Raw genomic sequence first — 19,266 nt, 5'->3', positions numbered from 1 at the left:
TAGAACCTTAATATCTCAAAATTCTGACTTTTCCTCAGAATTGAAAGTATTTATCTTACTGTTTTTTTTGGGGGGGGGGGGGGGTTACTGTGAGGTAAATATTCACTATTTCCTCTTCTCAGTCCTGTGGCTGATCATTAAAAGGTTCTTTTGGAAACAGAAAAGAGGTTTCTCCTACATCATTGTTGTGAAAACCCCTTTTTGATCCTTTATTTTTAAGTGTGCATGTTTTAATCAGACAGATTTTTCCTTTATTTTTTGAACCTCCTCCTCATTCGTATTGGCTTTCCTGCCTGCTTAAAGAGCCTCAGTGTTGTCCTTGTGATGCCTGCAACTACATAGACTCCCCCCTCTCTCTTTCTCCCTCGATATGGTTCTGTCGCCCTCCCTCCTCGGCTCTCTCATTGTGGATGCTGCAGCGGGAGAAACTGGGTCTTTCAGCTCAGGCAGGAGAGGCACCGCGATATTGAGTCAAGCTTATATTACAGAACAGGAGGAGGAGAGGCAGCACGGACTGAAAGAAGACAATACGTATTTGTCTGAGATGCAAGACGCTGCAAACGGGGGGAAAGCATGTGTCCGGATCGCTCTGAGGAGGGGAGGGAAAAACAGTCCCCACATCCTCCCTCTCTCTCTCTCTCCCTCTCTCTCTCTCTCTCTCTCTCTCTCTCTCTCTCTCTCTCTCTCTCTCTGACCGTGGCAATAATCACCACTACTGAGCTCATTTCTCGCCTCGCTGTAACTCAGTAGAGTCTCCGCTCGGGTTCCAGACTACTAATCTTTTGTATCTTTTTGGGGGGATTTTCTTTGTTTTCTACTAAGATGCAAACTGCTTCTGTTCACTGGATTTTTATACAGTCATTTAAGGATTTAGTTTGGTCCAAGAATAGTGCTCGCTGAGTTCTCTGCACATTGAATATTTCATCCAGCTCTGTTTTTGGACTGCTTGCGTGTGTTCTGGCCAGCGTTGGGTTTTGCTGCTCACCTGGGCTGCAGATGAACATGTGGATTTGGGATCTTGACTGACAGAACTTGATTCAGGTGGTAATTATAATATGAAAATAAAATATAGGTATACAATTAGTTTACAAATAACATTCCAATTATTATATTGCAATTTTTTTTATATTGCATCATGATTTATGTTCATGGATTTCTTGATGTTATTGCATGTGAAGTGTATGTTTAGGTACTGTTGATCATTTTCTGTTTTTATCTATTTTAATCAACTTGGAGTTTACCTAAATAGTCCTGCAGTGGCAATTTTTTTTTTAGTATAAATGTTAACTTATAATATACTTAGAACTATATATTTATCACAAATAAGCATGTGTAATAATTCCAAAAGAATGAGAAACATGTTGTTTAAAATGGTTTTAGATGAAGTAATGTGTGTCACTGCTGTCACAGCTTGACATTTACTTGACAACTACTATAAACTATAATAAAAGATATGATATACTGTTGTTTGAAGAGGAAGGAGAAGTGGTATTTTCTGTGGGAGCACTTGTTGTGAGTGGGAAACTTTCTGAGAGTCATTCTTGATAGTCTTTATGGACAGACAGACTGCTTGCTACAGTAAAACTACTTTAATAGTGTTTTACTGAGGTAAAGGTTTTGTATTCTATATTCAGTGTGTCATAATGTTGTGCTTAATTGTTTATATGATCTACTGTAAGAAAAATCATGACATTTAAATGTAATTTTATTACATTTAATTTATTTAATCTAAAAATGTTTTGGTTAGCCTACACTTTGAGTTATTTAGAAAAAAAAATGTAATAAATGAATAGGTGGGAAAATCACGTATCATACTTTTTGTTGTATTTTTTTGAGACAAGTTTTACGTGTGATTCCTAACGCCTGTGTTGATGTGTGTTTCACAGATTGGTGATTGGGTGGCAGAAAAGATGCTAATGGCTCGCGACACCTCCCACGACGAAGCTCAGAAGCTTCATAAGAAGTGGCTGAAACATCAGACCTTCATGGCAGAACTTGCTCAGAACAAGGAGTGGCTGGACAAGATCGAGAAAGTAAGTTCATATCTATGGGGTTACGTGGATTATACACATTATCTTCAGATGCCACTAAATATCCCAATACTATATGCTGCACCATTTGTGCTACAGACATTTAATTGTACCGCAATTCGCACACAGCTTGCTGAAAAGAGTCAAGCAGCTTTATTGTTATAGCTACTGTAACTGAAAGTGTTTCTGAAGTCAGTCTTGGATATATGAAGGACTGATGTTTAATCTGTCAGTTACACTGTTTTATTGATATTGCTGGTGGATTGAATGAACTGTCTTCAGTTGCCAAGGCCCTCAGTCTCTCTGTCTTGAATGAGCATAGGAATCACACAAAGTCCATTAATCATTTTATTTTGTGGTCAGCTACCATAAGCGAGGATGAGAGATGTTGTTGTTTAATACTGTTACTACTAGGGATGTTCATTTTGGTTATTTTTCCTAACCGACAACCGACGCTTGTTTACCGATTATTATTTATATATATATATATATATATATATATATATATATATATATATATATATATATTCGTGTAGCATATTAATCGGCCATAATTTTTTACGGTTGGTTAATCGAACATCTCTAGTTACTACACTGATGCATGTAAACTGTGTTTTGGGGCGAGGAACTATTGAGGTATCTTTACTAATTTTAGTCATACATTTGTTTGTTAATGGGAATATAATTGGAGAAATTGAGCTTTACATCATTTGCTCACTAATGGATGCTCTGCAGTGAATGGGTGCCGTCAGAATGAGAGTCCAAACAACTGATCAAAACATCACAATAATCCACAAGTTATCCACACCACTCCAGTCCATCAAGTAACATCATGTGAAGTGAAAATGTGTGTGTTTGTATGAAACAAATCCATCATTTTGGTTTGAAGATAAAATGCCTTATTTTGCTTCTGGACAAAAATGAGAGCCCAAAATCCATAATAATGTTTCCTAGAGTGAAAAAACCCACGTACTGTTGTCCTCAAAATCATCAATCATCAAAATCCACCAATATATTTGTTTAGAGCTGTTTGGGACTGTGCAGATTTCTCTCCTGATTCAGACAAGACTTTTTGACTAAACACAGAGCCCTCTTATTTTAGTTAAAGCAACGTTTTGAACAAAGTTGTTAATTGTTGGTTTGGATTGGTGTGGATTACTTGTGGATTATTGTGATGTTTTTATCAGCTGTTTGGACCCTCATTCTCATGGCACCCAATCACTGCAGAGCATCCATTGATGATCAAGTGACGTAATGCCCAATTTCTCCAAATCTAATGCAACAAAGAAACAATCTCATGTACATCCTGAATTACATTTTTATTTTGAGAAAATTTGAGAGAAAAAGCCCATTTATGTTGTCCTCTCACATCAAAATCCACCAACATAATTGTTTAGAGTTGTTTTTGGAACAGTGCAGATTTAGACAAGAATGCTTGAGACAAAGTAATCAAGAAATTCAAGTTGCTTATACATGCTGCTTGTTAGATGTTACCAGAATAATCATCAAGAAGGTAATGTAAATATTGGATAGCACCCAAGCGTAGTGTGTGATAGCATGTGAGGACTGTGTGTGCGCAGATTTCTCTTGACCTAGTATTTCCTGTAGACAGCTGAATGCTGGGGCATATTTAATTTCTCTGTCATATAACCTTAAACTAGTTACCAGGAATAGAAATATACTGAACTGTGCTGGCTACATATTTCTAAAAGAGCCCTGGATTCATGTACTGCACTCTTATTTTCTGCTGAATGTGGCATGTTTGGACAGCTTTACCTTGCTTTACCTGCTACATTAATGCTTTACACATTCAGAGTGTTAACAAGTGTATTCACAAGGGTCAAATCAATCTTTAGCTTTGACATTTTTTCTTTTTATAACCCCAAAGTTACTTAATCCTACAGCAAACCAGAAGTTTTTATTTGTCAAAATTGTTATTTGTTCTGGTCATATCCAGTGTCTTAGGTTAAGACTTCATGGCTGATCTTTAGTCAAAACGATGGGTAATTCACCAACATGTATAATATAAAAATGATCTTTGATTTAAAATTTATTTTATCTGCCAATCAAATGCTACAATCTGTATTTAACATTAAAATGACTTTGCTCATGTGCTTCTTTCAGTCATAGGCGGCTCCGTATGACAGGCTCTTTCTAAATATGAGGTCATAATGCCTAGTTTGCTAGATTAAGTGAAAAAAAGCTTTATTTAAGCATTTTTAAGGACAACAGCTGCAAAACAAAAGGTGCTTGGTGCACATATGCACAGAAATGTATCACTGAAAGGTTATATTTATTGAACGTTTCTAATATCAAATTGTATCATTGCAATATGTTTGCATCAGCTCTGCAGTTCAGCCCTCCGCTCATATAAAGTCACGTCACATTTATTTATATAGCACTTTACAATTGAATGGTACAAAGCAAGCCACATTACAGTATTAAACATGAAAAACAGTGTCAGTGTTGTTTTCCAGCATTTTTTCATACAATGTGAGCATTAAGGTCCCCTCCTAAACATAACCCTCAGTGGAGCATCAGCAGATTGTATGAACGAGATCATATGATTTCATTTGAATTAGCCACCAAACAATCGTTGTTATGGAATAGCATTGTTATAAAAAAAAAATATTGTTGATATTTACAAGATATCAATCAGCGCTTCTATTCATTAATCTGTATTTTCCAGTCGACTGTGTTCAGAAGCGACTCAGCCTTGCAATAAACACATGCGTTATAATTACAACATGCGGTTTTGACTAGTTCTGCTCCAATGTCACTAACCCAGCAGCTGTCAGATGAAGCAGTCATGCCAAGGCAAGTGAAGTTGGGTGGAGTATGTGTCTGTTGCTAGGTAACAATTTACTCCTCCCCCCAATCCCAGATCTACCATGTGTGAAGGTCATTTGTACTGTCTCCTCTTCACACATCCATGTAGTGTGTAGCTCACAGGAAGTGATGAGATGCACTTCCAGGTCAGTGTGAACTGGAATGATGCACTGCAAAATTTGGTCGAGGTGCAGTGGTGGTATATACAGTAAATGGCAGAAAACAAAACACTTTTTTGATTGTATGTATCTCTGTGCAATATAGATATAATGTAGCACTGAGAATAATTAATGTTTTAGACGTATTGTTTATTGTTAGTTCATGTTAACTGATAAAGTTAACTAATGGAATCTTATTGTAAAGTGTGACCAGAATTAATTCATAGCGTAATATTTCCTTAAAAGCCAAGTAGATGTATAAAGTAATACTGCAATACTGATGCTTATTTAAACAAACAATCTATTTGTTACAGAAATGTGGACAATTTTATCTTTACCTGAATCACGAGATGGCGTGTTTATCATGGTAGATAATTAACCAGTCTCATTATGTAATTGGGATTTCTCTAGCAAGCGTGTTCAATTAACACCACACAGTTACCTGGACCTCTTTGTTTTAAAGCCTGGGGGAAGATTAGTGAATGTGATCTGTCTCTCTCTTCACATCCTCCACCTGCATGCAGTTTCTTTGTTCTCTCTTGTTTTATTGTCTCTTATATAGGAGATGAACTGTTTAACATTAGAATGTATCAGTTTTTCTAAGCAATTTTTTACCATAATTTACATTAAAATGTTGATCAGTGTAATGGTTTGTATATTTAAAAAATAAAAAATAAAAATCTTGTGATGAATATTTAGAACTGGAATCATTAGACACTAAAAGACTTTAAGAATCAGTGCAGCCTCCGGAAACTATTTGTCATATTGAATCTTTACCAATCATTTGTCAGCAGGAAGTTTATAATCTTTTAAAATATAATACAATTTATTATGATCACTTATTCAGTCAAGTCCAGCTTTGTCGAGTCCAAGTCAAGTCCAAGTCCAAAAGTTTCGAGTCCAAGTCAAGACCGAGTCCAAATGAAAGAAAAAAGGGTCCTCTTCAAGACCACATACTAAACTACTGATAATGTTTGTGATGCGAGAGACAGCATATCTCCTATTTTACGAAAATAATTTTACATTATTATTTGTAATGATCAAAAAGCATGTTCAAAGTAACAACTCTGTAGGACAGGGGTCTCCAAACTAGATCCTGGATGGCTAATGTCCTGAAAAGTTTAGCTCCAACTGGCCTTAACACACCTATCTGGAAGATTAGTGTGTCTAGTAAGAGCTTGATTAGGTTCAAGTGTGTATAATTAGGGTTAAAGCTAACAGGGGCGTTACATAAGGTGCCCCCCACCCATGAAAATATCCAGGTAAAATAAAATATATTTCAGATTCATACTTTTCAAGGGCTCTCTCTTCCTTTGGGGCCCTGGTAATGAGTACTGGTTTTACCCCCAGTCCGACTCTGGGAGCTTAACTATAAAGGACACTGGCCCTCTAGAACAGAGTTTGGAGCTGTAAGGTCAAATTATTTTTATGTACTTTATTTTCATTTTATCTACTTAATAATGCTGCTTTTGCTGACATTATGTCTGTGGTCAAAAATTAAAATGACTGATGCCTTGGCACAGTGCACACACACATGCAAAGCTCTGGATATTATGGCAAAGCTAGAAGAGATACGTTTGGCTCTACTGGGCATGCGCACATAAATGCAGCGAAATTTTTGTCATACTATACTAGTGCTTGCATAGACTAGTCGAGCGCTGTCGGAAACAATCAACTATTCCAGCATGCATTAACCATAATGCATACAAAGTGTTTGCAAGTACGACGTGAATTTTAGAATTACAATATTGCGTGGAGCTTTTACTTTCTATGACCTTATCTATGTTGCATCTAAAAATTAAATATGTAATGTAATAATTGCGGTTGTGCCTGAAGCCGAATACCTTATTCGGAATGGCTTGGATAATTACTTCAAAAACGAATAACGGACAAGGAATAATTCTGCCTGAATACTCGGCTGAAGCTGACACACTCTGGTGTTTGCTAGATAACAGGTGAGCCTGGGGATCAGCGCAATATTATACGGAGAGCTCTAAAGTCATTAGTGTGAAGTCAATAAATGTAAACTTTATGAGCAAAAAGAGAGCAAATCAAACACCGCATTGCTGTTCCTCTCCCTGCATCTCTCAGAAATTAGAGCTTTGCAAGAGTAGTTTTACCTATAATAATACATCATACACATTATAGTATTTGTATATATTTAAAAGACAATGATTTAAAGGCTACGATATGAAACAAATGAATGGAATAAGCACACCAATCAAACAGATGCGTTGCGCGTCTCAGGCTCTCAAAAACTAAATCAGTTCTCTCTCAAGAGTAGGCTAATAATCAGCTTAGATACGGACACATTGTCTACTTGGCCTACAGGTTTGCATCTTTATCTTTTGCTGGTTTGCGCGGCACACACACATCTGTTTAGTGACGTTCACTAAACAATATAGACTCGCTTAAAGTGTTCTGCGTAATGAAAATGTGTGCATTGAATTGATTCAGTCATGTTCAGATGACCACTAAACGTTTGTGATGACATCTCTCTGCTTGCATGATAAATATTATTTTAGAAATTAATAATTATTTTAGTTTAACACAACATACTTGTTCAGTGATAACTACGACAAAAAAGATAAAAAGTAAAAACTTATCAAGTAACAGTACAACATTGGATCTGAATGCAGATACGAAAAATGTTGTAATTGTTACAGATAAAAATACTGGCTGTTACATGAAAATTAAAATATGTAATGTCATAATCATAAAGTTTTTAAAATGTACATATGTAATTGTTGCATAAGGCTATAAATTAATAAGCGTTTATTGATAAAAAAAATATTTGATATGTTTTCATTTACAATAGCATGAACCATGAGTAGTTGAGTAACTCAAGCATTTTTTTATGAAAAAATCGACTCAGTTGCAACCCCTATACTGTACAACATTAATTAGTATTTCGTTATTGTAAAAGGGTACGTTTAAGGCTATTTAAATTTTTTAATTAAATTTTATGAATCTATTAGCAGAGCTACTGCAAGGGATTTTTAGTGCTGGAAATCCATTTATTTTTTGCTGAAACTTTGAGCGGGTCATGGTTGCCTAGCAACAGCAGACGCCACTGTAGCGCGAGCGCAGATTACAGAGTGCTTTGGAAAAAAGGAGAAAGCGGCGCGCCTAGCATTTTCCACACGTTTTCAGTCGCGACATCATGCTGGTTTTGTTTTGAAGAAGACATTTTTTATTGAATTTTTTTGCTGGACTCGGTCGAGACCAACTAGAACACTTGGCGAGTCCAATGGCCAAGTCCGAGACAAGTCCGAGTGCAAACGCAATGAGTCAGAGACAAGTCCGAGACGACAGAAAAATGTCTCAAGTCCAGACTCGAGTCCAAGACCGGACTCGTATAGAGCATGCGATATGAAACTACATCACCTTCTTGGCCCCTTTTAAATTTTTAATTCAGCTTCAATTCATATTTTTCCATTTTTCACAATTGTCCTTAAATGATTGTTTTCAACTTTTTGATATTAGCATAATATATTCTGCCAAAACAATGTTTCCTGGAGGGTATTTTTTATGTTTTGCACCTTTGGGAGTCGTGCTAACAGCTGGGCCTGCGGGAACTAATTCCCAGAGCAATATGGTACCAGTTTAATATTGTGTGTCATTGGTTCCTTGTGTGCACACATACATGTGATCTCCTGCATATTAATTACCAATGTTTCAATAATCTGATTTTAGTTTGCCTCCATCTTGAAAGTACATGCAAAATCATAGAGACAATACCGCTTCAAGAGTCCTAGTGAATGCATACAGTGCATGTTAGGAGTTCAGGCCAGATTCCTGAGGAGGCAAAGAGAACGAGAGGCTATCATCGAGAGAGAGATGTTACATAAAGCCTCTCACAGCACCATGTTTAACCCAGTTCTGCTGCGTGAAGCTGCTCTACTGCACATCAACCACTACAGTCCTCCAGCTCAAAAAATAAAACTTCCAAAGGGAGGATTTCACAGCGATGCCATGTAGAAGAACCATTCTGGGTTGTCATATGTCATATTGTAGGTTCTTCAAAGTAGCCACCTTTTGCTTTGATTACTGCTTTGCACACTCTTGGCTTTCTCTTGATGAGCTTCAAGAGGTAGTCACCTGAAATGGTCTTCCAACAGTCTTGAAGGAGTTCCCCGAGAGATGCTTAGCACTTGTTGGCCCTTTTGCCTTCTGTCTTCGGTCCAGCTCACCCCTAAACCATCTCGATTGGGTTCAGGTCCGGTGACTGTGGAGGCCAGGTCATCTGGAGCAGCACCCCATCACTCTCCTTCTTGGTCAAATAGCCCTTAATGGCTTCAGTGTGACTCTACAATTTTCATAGTCATGAAAATAAAGAAAAAAATTTGAATGAGAAGGTGTGTCCAAACATCTAAATGGTCAAATGGAAATGCCTTATCCTAACAAATTGTTATGGATTCTGTCAAATTGTTTCTATGTTTTTTTGGGTGAAATGTGACTGTGATTCACCCATAAGTCTTTGGGTACGTTTTAAACAACAATGTACTAAAAACAGAAAGATTTTCCTTTGCATTTTTAAAAAGTTTTGCATACAGATGACATCGTTGTCAAAATGATCCTGTTCACACAGATTTGCAAAAACTACTAAAAGTTTTGTATTATTCATGCCATGCCATTAGTTGCCATGCCACTTTGTAAGAAACACTACGCACCTGCACACACTGAACACATAATATGCATCACTGTTTTTTTAAATTCACATTTTCGTAGATTACACAGAGACAATGACAGTATCGTTTTCAAAGTGTGCACTTTTGAAAACCCATTTCTGTTTTCAGGCTCCCAAAATGGCATTGTTGTGTAAAAGAATGGGCCAAATCCATTCTTTGTTTAAAACAGAATCATGTAAACACTACCTTTCTCAGCCTCTGTGTTCTTATCTTACCTTCAAGCATACAGAGCAATAAATATCCATTTATAATACACAGCTAATGTAACCTTTAGAGATCACCTATTCTATTTCCCAGCTTTGTTCTCAGATTTAAAAAAGACTCTGCAGCAGCTGTTGCAATGTGAAATGCACCACTGGGACAGACTCCCATCAGATTGCACATATGCAGCATCACTGAGAGGCGCTAATAATGTGGAAGCTGCCATAACATGCCTCTATACATGTATTCAGCTCAGACTCGTAAGGTTTGACGCTGACAAGAAGTAATAAAATAAATCATTAGTTTTAATGCAGTACTAATAATTTATTTTCATTATATATGTCAGTGTGAGCGTAATTGTGTTTGCCCATTATAGTCATCACCCTCTCATTTACATACTTAAAAAGCATGAATATTTAATTAAACAAGCAAATTTCTAGTTTAGCAATGCAACTCAGGCAGCACTACATTTTTCCACTTCATAGCTACATGCATCCAGCGTTGTTTTTTACACATACTTTAGATAGCCTATGATGTCACTGATTGGCTGTCGGTATGTGTGTGTGTGTGTGTGTGTGTGTGTGCGTGAGTGTGTGTGTGTGTGTGTGAGTGGGTAGCAGCCGGTCTGATTCCTGTGCTCATGGGCATCATTTCCATGTTCACTGCTGTATCGCTGTACCAACCCCCTTTCCTTCAGTCCTGACAGGGAGGATGAATTATAATGTTTGGTTGTGTTGGGGGAGGGATACTGCATGTGCCTATGTGCGTCTGTGTTTTAGGATCCATGGTCTGTGTGGAGATCATGTGGGGGAGGGGCAGTGTGTGTGTGTGTGTGTGTGTGTGTGTGTGTGAGTGAGAGAGAGGTGTACCAGTTTTGTCTGTGCTCATGCCAGCTTGTGTAGACCTGTCTGTAATACATGTGGAAAAACATCCTCTAAAAACATCTTTTGCACAAAAGTATTTGGTAAACAGACAATGAAAAACAGAGAAATCTCTCCCGCACAAATGTTGTGGCCATTGTTTTTTCATGAGGATGTTTGCAGGTCATTGCTATGTGGTTGGTAAGATGTTTTGAGTATTTTTTAGCATGTTGCTATGCGATTGCTAGGATTGCTATGTAGGAGTTACATGCCAAATCTTAATAATTAAGATCAAATCCCTAATAATTTGAGCACTACCTTTTTGAAAAAGAAGTACACTTAAGCACACTTAGAGTACTTATCATGGAAACAATATACTGTAAAAATACATAAATTAATACTTAAAGGGATAGTTCACCCAAAAATAAAAATTGTGTCATTAATTACTCACTAATTGCAACCTCATGTCGTTCCAAACCAGTAAGACCTTAGTTCATCTTTGGAACACAAATTTAGATATTTTTGTTGAAATCCGAAAGCTTTCTTACCCTGCACAGACAACAACACAACTGAAATGTATTATGGACCAGAAACGTAATAAGTACATTGTTAAAACAGTCCATGTGACATCAGTGGTTCAACTCTATTTTATTTAGCTACGAGAATACGTTTTGTGTGCAAATAACACAAAAATAACAAGTTTATTCAGAGCATCAGCTAGTGCTGGGCGGTAAACCTTCCCGAAAACCGGTGTATATTTTTGTTACGATGTTAATTTTGAATATACCGCCAGAGCAGTGTATTTAATTACTCAGCGTTCAGAACGAATGTTATGCTGCGCCGCGGCCGCATGACACTGTTTCACACGGACCCTTTACAATGTTGCACTTCTAAGCAGCGACTGCGAGGTGTGGTGAGGGTAAACACAGCAGTGCTCTGGTGTTACGTTACAACGCCTGTTTTACACATAGTCCGTTTGCAGTGCGTATTAACGGATTCCAGCTGCACGAGATTGCTGTCCGTCAGTGCGTTCAAGGAGCGGGGCATCGTCTGCAGCAGTGCAGCGATTGTTAACGTACTGAGTCTACTTTTGCTGTGCTGCAGGCGCTGAATTAAAGTGAAAGCGTATTATTCGCGGGAAAAATTAACATGGATTGACATGGAAACGCAGTCACATGGGTTTTTGGCTAGATTTAAAACAAGAAAAGAGCACTTTTAGATAAACAAGGAAAAATATATATATGTTCACTTTTATTTAAGTTCATTAAAGGTCCCCTTTAATGAACTTCATCAAAGGTCCCCCAGTGTGCAATATAACGTGTTCATGTTTTGCATGTAAAAAAACTGTATTTTTCACACAATTCACCTACGTATCTGTATACCGCTTTTTTCACTGTCATAAAAACGGGCTGATGACTTCCTTGTTCTATAAAGCCCCTCCTTCAGAAATACGTAACAGGTTCTGATTGGGCCAGTTGTGATTCGACAGTAGCTGAGCACGCGCTGCCCTCCTGGTAACGCGATTGGGCTAGTCTTGAGAAGCATGTGCTGGAGATGTACTTATAATCACAGGATCGTTTTTACTGACGAGATGCGCATGAAAATCACATTCATTTTTTTGCACAGCCCTAACATCTAGTTAACAAAGCTAAACAGCGTTGCCCTTTGTGTAATAAGTTACAGAAACTGTTAAACGCACCAACTTAAATAATAAAATACACTTACTGGTTGTGGTCCATAAACAACGCCTTCTACAGACAAAGAGGGAACTGCTCAATCTTTCCAGAATAATCTTTGTGCGAATCCGGCATCAAACTGATTGAGATTGAGAAAGTTGTCCTCAGCAAGCTGTCCTCAGCAAAATGTGCTGCACATAGTTTTACATGTGGATTATAATTTTCGGGAACAGAGTTAAACATAAATTGTAACCATTAATCTCCAAGTACAGCGTCCCTGTGAAGCCCAAACAAAGATGATTGGACTCCGAGATGAAAATAACAGCGTTTCAACGACATGGCAAACACAAACGCAGCTCTTCCTCTTCTCCGTCTGAGTCCAACAAGACCACGCTCCCCTTTTTGTGAATTCATGTGGGCGGAGGTTAGTCAAAAAACTGTTTTAGTGTCGTCATTACTGCAGGAACTAGAGGGATGTAGTCCAAACAGGTCGTTTTTGTAGGTGAATTCTGTTAAATAAAATATCTCGCTTGGCATTGAACTTTGAGTTCTAGAATTTTACAGATATTATTTATACTCTAACAACAACATTACACACTAAGTAAAGTTTAAAACATGGGATCACGAAGAAGGGGACCTTTAAGACCCGTGGGATTGCTTGTGATAAAGATTCAAATGCAAAATGCACGAGACTTTTTCTGTCTGTGGTGTTTTAATTGTAAATATTTTAACAAGAAATGTAGGCTATATATTGTGTTTAAATGTTTTGCCGCTTTGCACACAAAAAAAAAATATTCTCGTAGCTTCATACGCTTAATGCACTGATGTCACATGAACTGTTTTAAAGATGTCCTTACTACCTTTCTAGGCCTTGACTGTGGTAGTTGTGTTGCTGCATATGGAGGGTCAGAAAGCTCTCGGATTTCATCAGAAATATCTTAATTTGTGTTCTGAAGATGAATAAAGGTCTTACTGGTTTGAAACGACTGGAGGGTGTGTAATTTATGACAGATTTCTAATTTATGGGTGAACTAGCCCTTTAAGTATGGAAATGTGAAACATTATGATAAATGAAAATATTTTAATGTAATTTTTTTCTGAACTTTTATGTCATGAATTTAAATACTTTTGTAATTACACATTTGTTATGAGGAATTTAGTACATTTACAATATATTAACTTGTAATATTGAATAATAGTTAATCAAGTATTTCACATGTGCTTTAGAAGATTGGTCAACATATCAAAGTGTACTTCTTTTAAGCACGATAAAGGTTTATTAAAACATGATTTAAGCTTTAAAACTTTTAATTTGACTTTATTACATAGTGCACTTTTTAAAAGTTTACTTAAGTTTGCACCTAAGTGTCATCTATGTAAGTACGCTAAAATGGTATTTTATTTAATTAATATTGTATTATCCACAAGTACAGTGCTTTAGAAATATACTTCTAAGATCTGAAGTACACAACAAGTGCACATTCAATACTAATTAAGCATACTTATTTTCACAAGGTTAGTAATAGTGAAAAGTAGCTAATAGTGTCAATAACAGAACTAAAGGCCAAAGGTACCTTCTTTAAAACTGTGCACTGTTTCTATAGTTCTGACTTTTTTATCTAAATGTGGAGGCACAGATGAGTGTCTGAGGAATAAATAGACTTCAGCAATTTTATAATATGTGTGCGTCTGTGATGGAGCATCTGCTCTCATCGTTAGATCAGCTTTCTCTGTCCTGAGCTGATCTGAAGTGACGCAGGTGCAGTATTCTTTTAGGAAGGCTGGAGTCCAGACGCGGCCAACTGTACTCGTGTGTATCTGAATCCAAAATCAATCAGTTGTACACTCGTTATTGCTGTGCATTGTGCGATTGAACGAGTGCACTCGATAATGTCCACTGAGGTTTTGGACACCACTAAATATGGCTGTCCACTCAAATAGTGCCCAATAGGTCAATTTCGGACACAGGGACAGTCCTAAGCACTCCTGTGATCACTGTGAGATTATAATGATTAGTTAATCAGATTTAGCTTATTTAGTCTAGTTTTCAGATATGCTTTTATTGTTGTAGGATGTTGGTGTCAAATCTTTATTTAAAGGCAAATGTTTTCTATAGTAAAAAAAAATATATTTAAAAAAACTTGCAGAAAATTATGTAATATTAATAAAAGAAAAGGCCACTTAATTATACTTCAGATTATATTTTCATGTTTCTTAACACACTTAAGTACACTTAAAAAGTGTGGTTTTTAATAATGTCAAATTCCAAGTTTTACTTTAAAGTACATTTTAAATCTTTGTTTTAAAAATATTTTTTGATGACTTTCTAAAGCACGTGTATAGATTGTACTTGATTAGAATTGTAGCTGTAGGGTGTTTTTTGATATTATAGCTGATATATTTTATATGTACTTAACTGTAACTTCATCATTACAGATGTGTAATTACAAATGTTTAAATACATGACATGCGAGTTAAAAAAAAAATTACATGGTATATTTCTGTTTACTATAAAGTACACTTTAACCTTACTTCTTCAAAGACAATAGATGTAATTATGAAGCTACATATAAAACTGTAAAAAGGTTAAACTAATTGCATTTTAATATACATTTAAACTATAGCACGTTTTCATTGTTTAAATACATATTCAGCTCGCGCTTAAATATATACTTTTAAAGTATTTCCATAGCACTCTTTTTTAAAAGTATGCTTAAGTCCACTTTTTATCTTTTTTAAGTATTTGGGAAGCTTTCATTATTTTGCAGTTCCATGTTTCTGCCACTAGTGGAAAAGAATACTCGCCTCTGAATACTGATGCTTTTCTCTGTCTGTTATCTGTTTTCTCAGGAGGGCCAGCGGTTAATGCAGGAGAAGCCAGAGATGAGCGCGCTGGTGAAGAAGAAGCTGGAGGAGATCCGTGAGTGTTGGCAGGATCTGGAGAGCACCACCCAAGCCAAAGCCCGGCAGCTGTTCGAGGCCAACCGAGCCGACCTGCTGGTACAGAGCTACTCCAGTCTGGACCAGAGACTCCAGCAGCTTGAGGGACAGCTGGCACACGTGGACTACGGCCAGGACCTGACCACTGTCAACAAGCAGCTGAAGAAACTACAGGTCTTTACTCTTGTTTTACAGACATACCTATCAGCAGCTTTCACTTCTCTCGTAAGCATCACAAGCTTTGTGCATCAAGATGATGTTTCCTCCAAAATTTATTTTTGATCTGTCAGAATGCTGGTTTCCAACGTGCCTTTAATTTGCTCTTTATTTCTTTCCGATTCCTGTGCTGAAGACTTTTCTTTTCTTAACCACTGCTGCATTTACTGGTAATATGAGCCTCATCGCTGTCCACCGTATGAGTGTGATTCATGTCACTGGTGTGGCTCTCCTCTCTGACAGCATGCCATGGATCTTAGCTGATCTGAGTTCAGTTTGAGCTCTGTCCCCACATCACTCCACCCTCATCACCATCAGCGGTATTGTAGCATCTTCATTTCGCACACCCTCTCTCTTGCTTTCCATTATCTTTTATGTTCTTCTTTAAAATTCCCATCAGTCTTCACCAGAATATATTTCATATGTGCATCATAGGTTGCGGTCAGTGCAGGCCGACCAGTCCTATGAAGCGTCTGTGTGTGTGTGTGTGTGTAAGGGAGTGTGTGATTTTTAATTGTGTTATATTTCCTGTCCTTTTATACATCAGCATATTTCAAACATTATGCCTTCAGAAGCATTTACTGTAATTAAAAGTTTAAGCTGTCTAAAATATTAAAAAATGTTAGCTCTCTGTCTCTCCAATTAGTTATGCCGATCAAAATGAAACATTTCAAGTAGTTATTCTAATTCTAGATTCTTTTTAAAGGGACAGTTCACCCAAAAATGGAAATTCTGTCATCATTTACTCACCCTCATGTTGTTTCAAACCTGTATGAATTGCTTTCCTATGTTGAACATAAAATAAGCTATTTTGAAGATTGCTGGTAATCAAACAGTTGGTGGTTGCCATTAACTTCCATAGTATTTTTTCCTAAAGCAACTCATACAGGTTTGGAATGACATAAGGGTAAGTAAATTATGACATTTTTCATTTTGGGGTGAACTGTCCCTTTAAGGTTCAGTTGCATTTCTTTGTAATACTCATTTAGTTTGATGTTAAATGTGTATAAGTCAATGAATTGCTGCTTCTCACTTCAGAATGAAAATAACAACGGTGTGTCTGTATTAATAGGTCACAGGTTGGAATCCCATTACTGTAATTATTGTAGCCCTGAATATATTGGGTTTGATTGGTCATTTACTCACTTGGTCTTAATTTATGTAACATCAGAGCCGAATGGGTTACAGCATGTAAATCTTTCTTTACAAAAGCATTCAAAAGTTTGGGTTTGGTATGATTTTTAATTGTTTTCAAAAGAAGGCTGCATTTATTTAATGAAAAATGCAGTAAAAACAGTAATATTGTGAAATACTATTACAATTTTTAAAAATGAAAAATACATATTTTATTATAAATATATTATGAATTTTCACTTTTTGATAAATGTAATGCATCCTTTCTGAATAAAAGCATTAATTAATTTCTAAAAATCTTACTGACCCCTAACTTTTGAATAGTAGTGTATGTCCTGATATCTTTGCAGTCATACTTACTGTAATTTGGAATTTTCCTGGACTTAAACTTTTTACAAGCACATTTTAATATTAATGAGCTAATACATTTTCTTTGGAAGTTTGAAAAGTTTATGATGATGTCATAACTCACTTCCTGTCTCCTTTGGTGTCCCTGGTGTTCTTCCTCTCCTCGTTCCCACTATCAATGCTGTCGTCATTTTTAACTGTGCTGAACTGTGTATTTCTCCATCCCTCTCTCTTTAACGTCCACTTCGTTCTCCTGTGCATCTTTCCTGTCATACATTTCCACCGATCTCTTCACTGATGTTCTTTTGCTCATTGATCATGTCCACCTCTAACAGACGATGGAGTGTCAGATGGAGGAGTGGTATAAAGAGGTTGGAGAGCTGCAGGCCCAGGCGGCCTCCATCCCTCAGCAGGGGCAGGTGGAAAAGGTGTCTGAGAGACAAGCCGGGGTGGAAACGCGAATTGTACGACTGATTGAGCCTCTGAAAGAGAGACGTCGTATCCTGCTGGCCTCTAAAGAAGTGCACCAAGTGGGCCGTGACCTTGAGGATGAAGTTGTGAGTTTAACAACCTCATTATAAACATTACCTTTAATATATTTTGAAAAGTGCTACATGTTTTGAAAATGTGTTTGCCTGCAGTTGTGGATACAAGAGCGTCTTCCAGTGGCCACTTCTCAGGAGCATGGCACAAGTTTGCAAGCTGTACAGCAACTCATGAAGAAGAATCAAGTAAGATGGCATCAAAACAACTCTAAATCCTGTGGAGAACCACTTTAGACCAGCTGCTTAATGCTGATTTAGGCTTGTCTGGTGCTGGTCTAGTTGGTTGATTAAGGCTAGAATATACTACAAGATTTTGCCTAAATTTTTGCCCTGATTTTCAGTCTGTACACAATCAGAGACAGTCTATTTATTTAGTGCTTTAAACAAAAAAAATGAAAGTCTGGTAGTGTGTGATGCTCAGTTGTTTACAGCAGGAATTATCAAAGTGGGGCTATAATTTTAAGTCGGTGTAATGTGGAAAACATGGACGGAATTGCAGAATCCTGTCATAAAAATGGAATTTGCTGTTAAATACTTAAAGACACGGAAGTGTTGTAATTGTGGTGTGAACTTCCCTCTTCTCAAAGAATTACACTGACTTATTATTCTTAGAGTGAACTTGCTTTTAGGATGTTTAAAATGCTCTATCCCAGTGGTTCCCAGCATTGATCCTGGAGGCACCCCAATACTGCACATTTTGCATGTATCCTTAATCAAACACACCTGATTCAGGTCATTGCCTCATAAGTAGAGACTCCAAGACCTGAAATTAGTGTGTAAGAGAAAGGAGAGATGCAAAATGTGTAGTGTTGGGGTGCCTCCGGGACCAGGGTTGGGAACAATATTATTGTTGTGCTCAACAGAAACATTTAGAGATATGGATATCACTGACTGTGCTTCTCATGGGCATCTCCTCTCAGAGTCTGCAGAGGGAGCTTCAAGGTCACCGTGGACGTGTGGAGGATGTTCTGGAGAGAGCAGGTGTGATTGCGTCTATCCGCAGTCCAGAAGCAGACAGCATCAGGGCCGGCATGGAGCAGCTCCATCAGCTGTGGGAGGTGCTGTGGACAGAGACTGAGCACCGCCAGCTCCGGCTGGATGTCATGTACCAGGCACAGCAGTACTACTTTGATGCAGGAGAGGTGGAGGCTTGGCTCAGCGAGCAGGAACTGCACATGATGAATGAGGAGACGGGAAAGGTAGGAGAGGAAAACGGAGAGGCCTTGTGAGGGTGGGAATACCAAACAGCCATTCTGGGGTGCTGTTTCTATAGGTCTTAGATAAAAAAAATATTTAAAGTAAATAGAATCAAATAATGTAATAAATTATTCTAACAAACAGAAACAGAATATTAGTTTTCTGGCTTGTGTATACTGTATACTCTATATTAATATATATATATATATATATATATATATATATATATATATATATATATATATATATATATACTTACTATGATATCATGTTGATATCATATGATATCATATAATTGCTGTTATTAGTGTTCATCATCCGGTTGACTACATCTTGTATTAATTTTTCTGAAAATTCCTGTCATATGCACATAAACTGACAGTCACTACTTATAAGCTACTACTAAATATTGTAGAAACTTAATTTTCTGTAAAGTTGCTT

At 37.2% G+C, this 19,266-nt stretch overlaps 1 protein-coding gene across 5 annotated transcripts in view; it reads left to right on the top strand.

Annotated features, from left to right (window-relative positions):
• Positions 1–19,266, top strand: part of LOC113061725 (spectrin beta chain, non-erythrocytic 4-like) — an 83,665-nt gene that overhangs the window by 48,803 nt on the left and 15,596 nt on the right. For 4 of the 5 annotated variants that reach the window (XM_026231114.1, XM_026231109.1, XM_026231112.1 and 1 more), the window contains 5 exons: positions 1,887–2,033; positions 15,296–15,559; positions 17,419–17,640; positions 17,725–17,814; positions 18,549–18,827. In XM_026231114.1, the coding sequence (XP_026086899.1) occupies positions 1,887–2,033; positions 15,296–15,559; positions 17,419–17,640; positions 17,725–17,814; positions 18,549–18,827 (1,002 nt within the window). Of the gene's footprint in view, positions 1–220; positions 1,042–1,886; positions 2,034–15,295; positions 15,560–17,418; positions 17,641–17,724; positions 17,815–18,548; positions 18,828–19,266 lie in introns of those variants that run through there. The other variant, XM_026231113.1, reaches the window with a different exon arrangement.

Source organism: Carassius auratus, chromosome 43, assembly GCF_003368295.1.
Source record: "Carassius auratus strain Wakin chromosome 43, ASM336829v1, whole genome shotgun sequence".
NCBI classification, from domain to species: domain Eukaryota; kingdom Metazoa; phylum Chordata; class Actinopteri; order Cypriniformes; family Cyprinidae; genus Carassius; species Carassius auratus.
The sequence above is the reverse complement of the archived record's forward strand: the minus strand, read 5'-3'. Positions and strand labels throughout refer to the sequence as shown.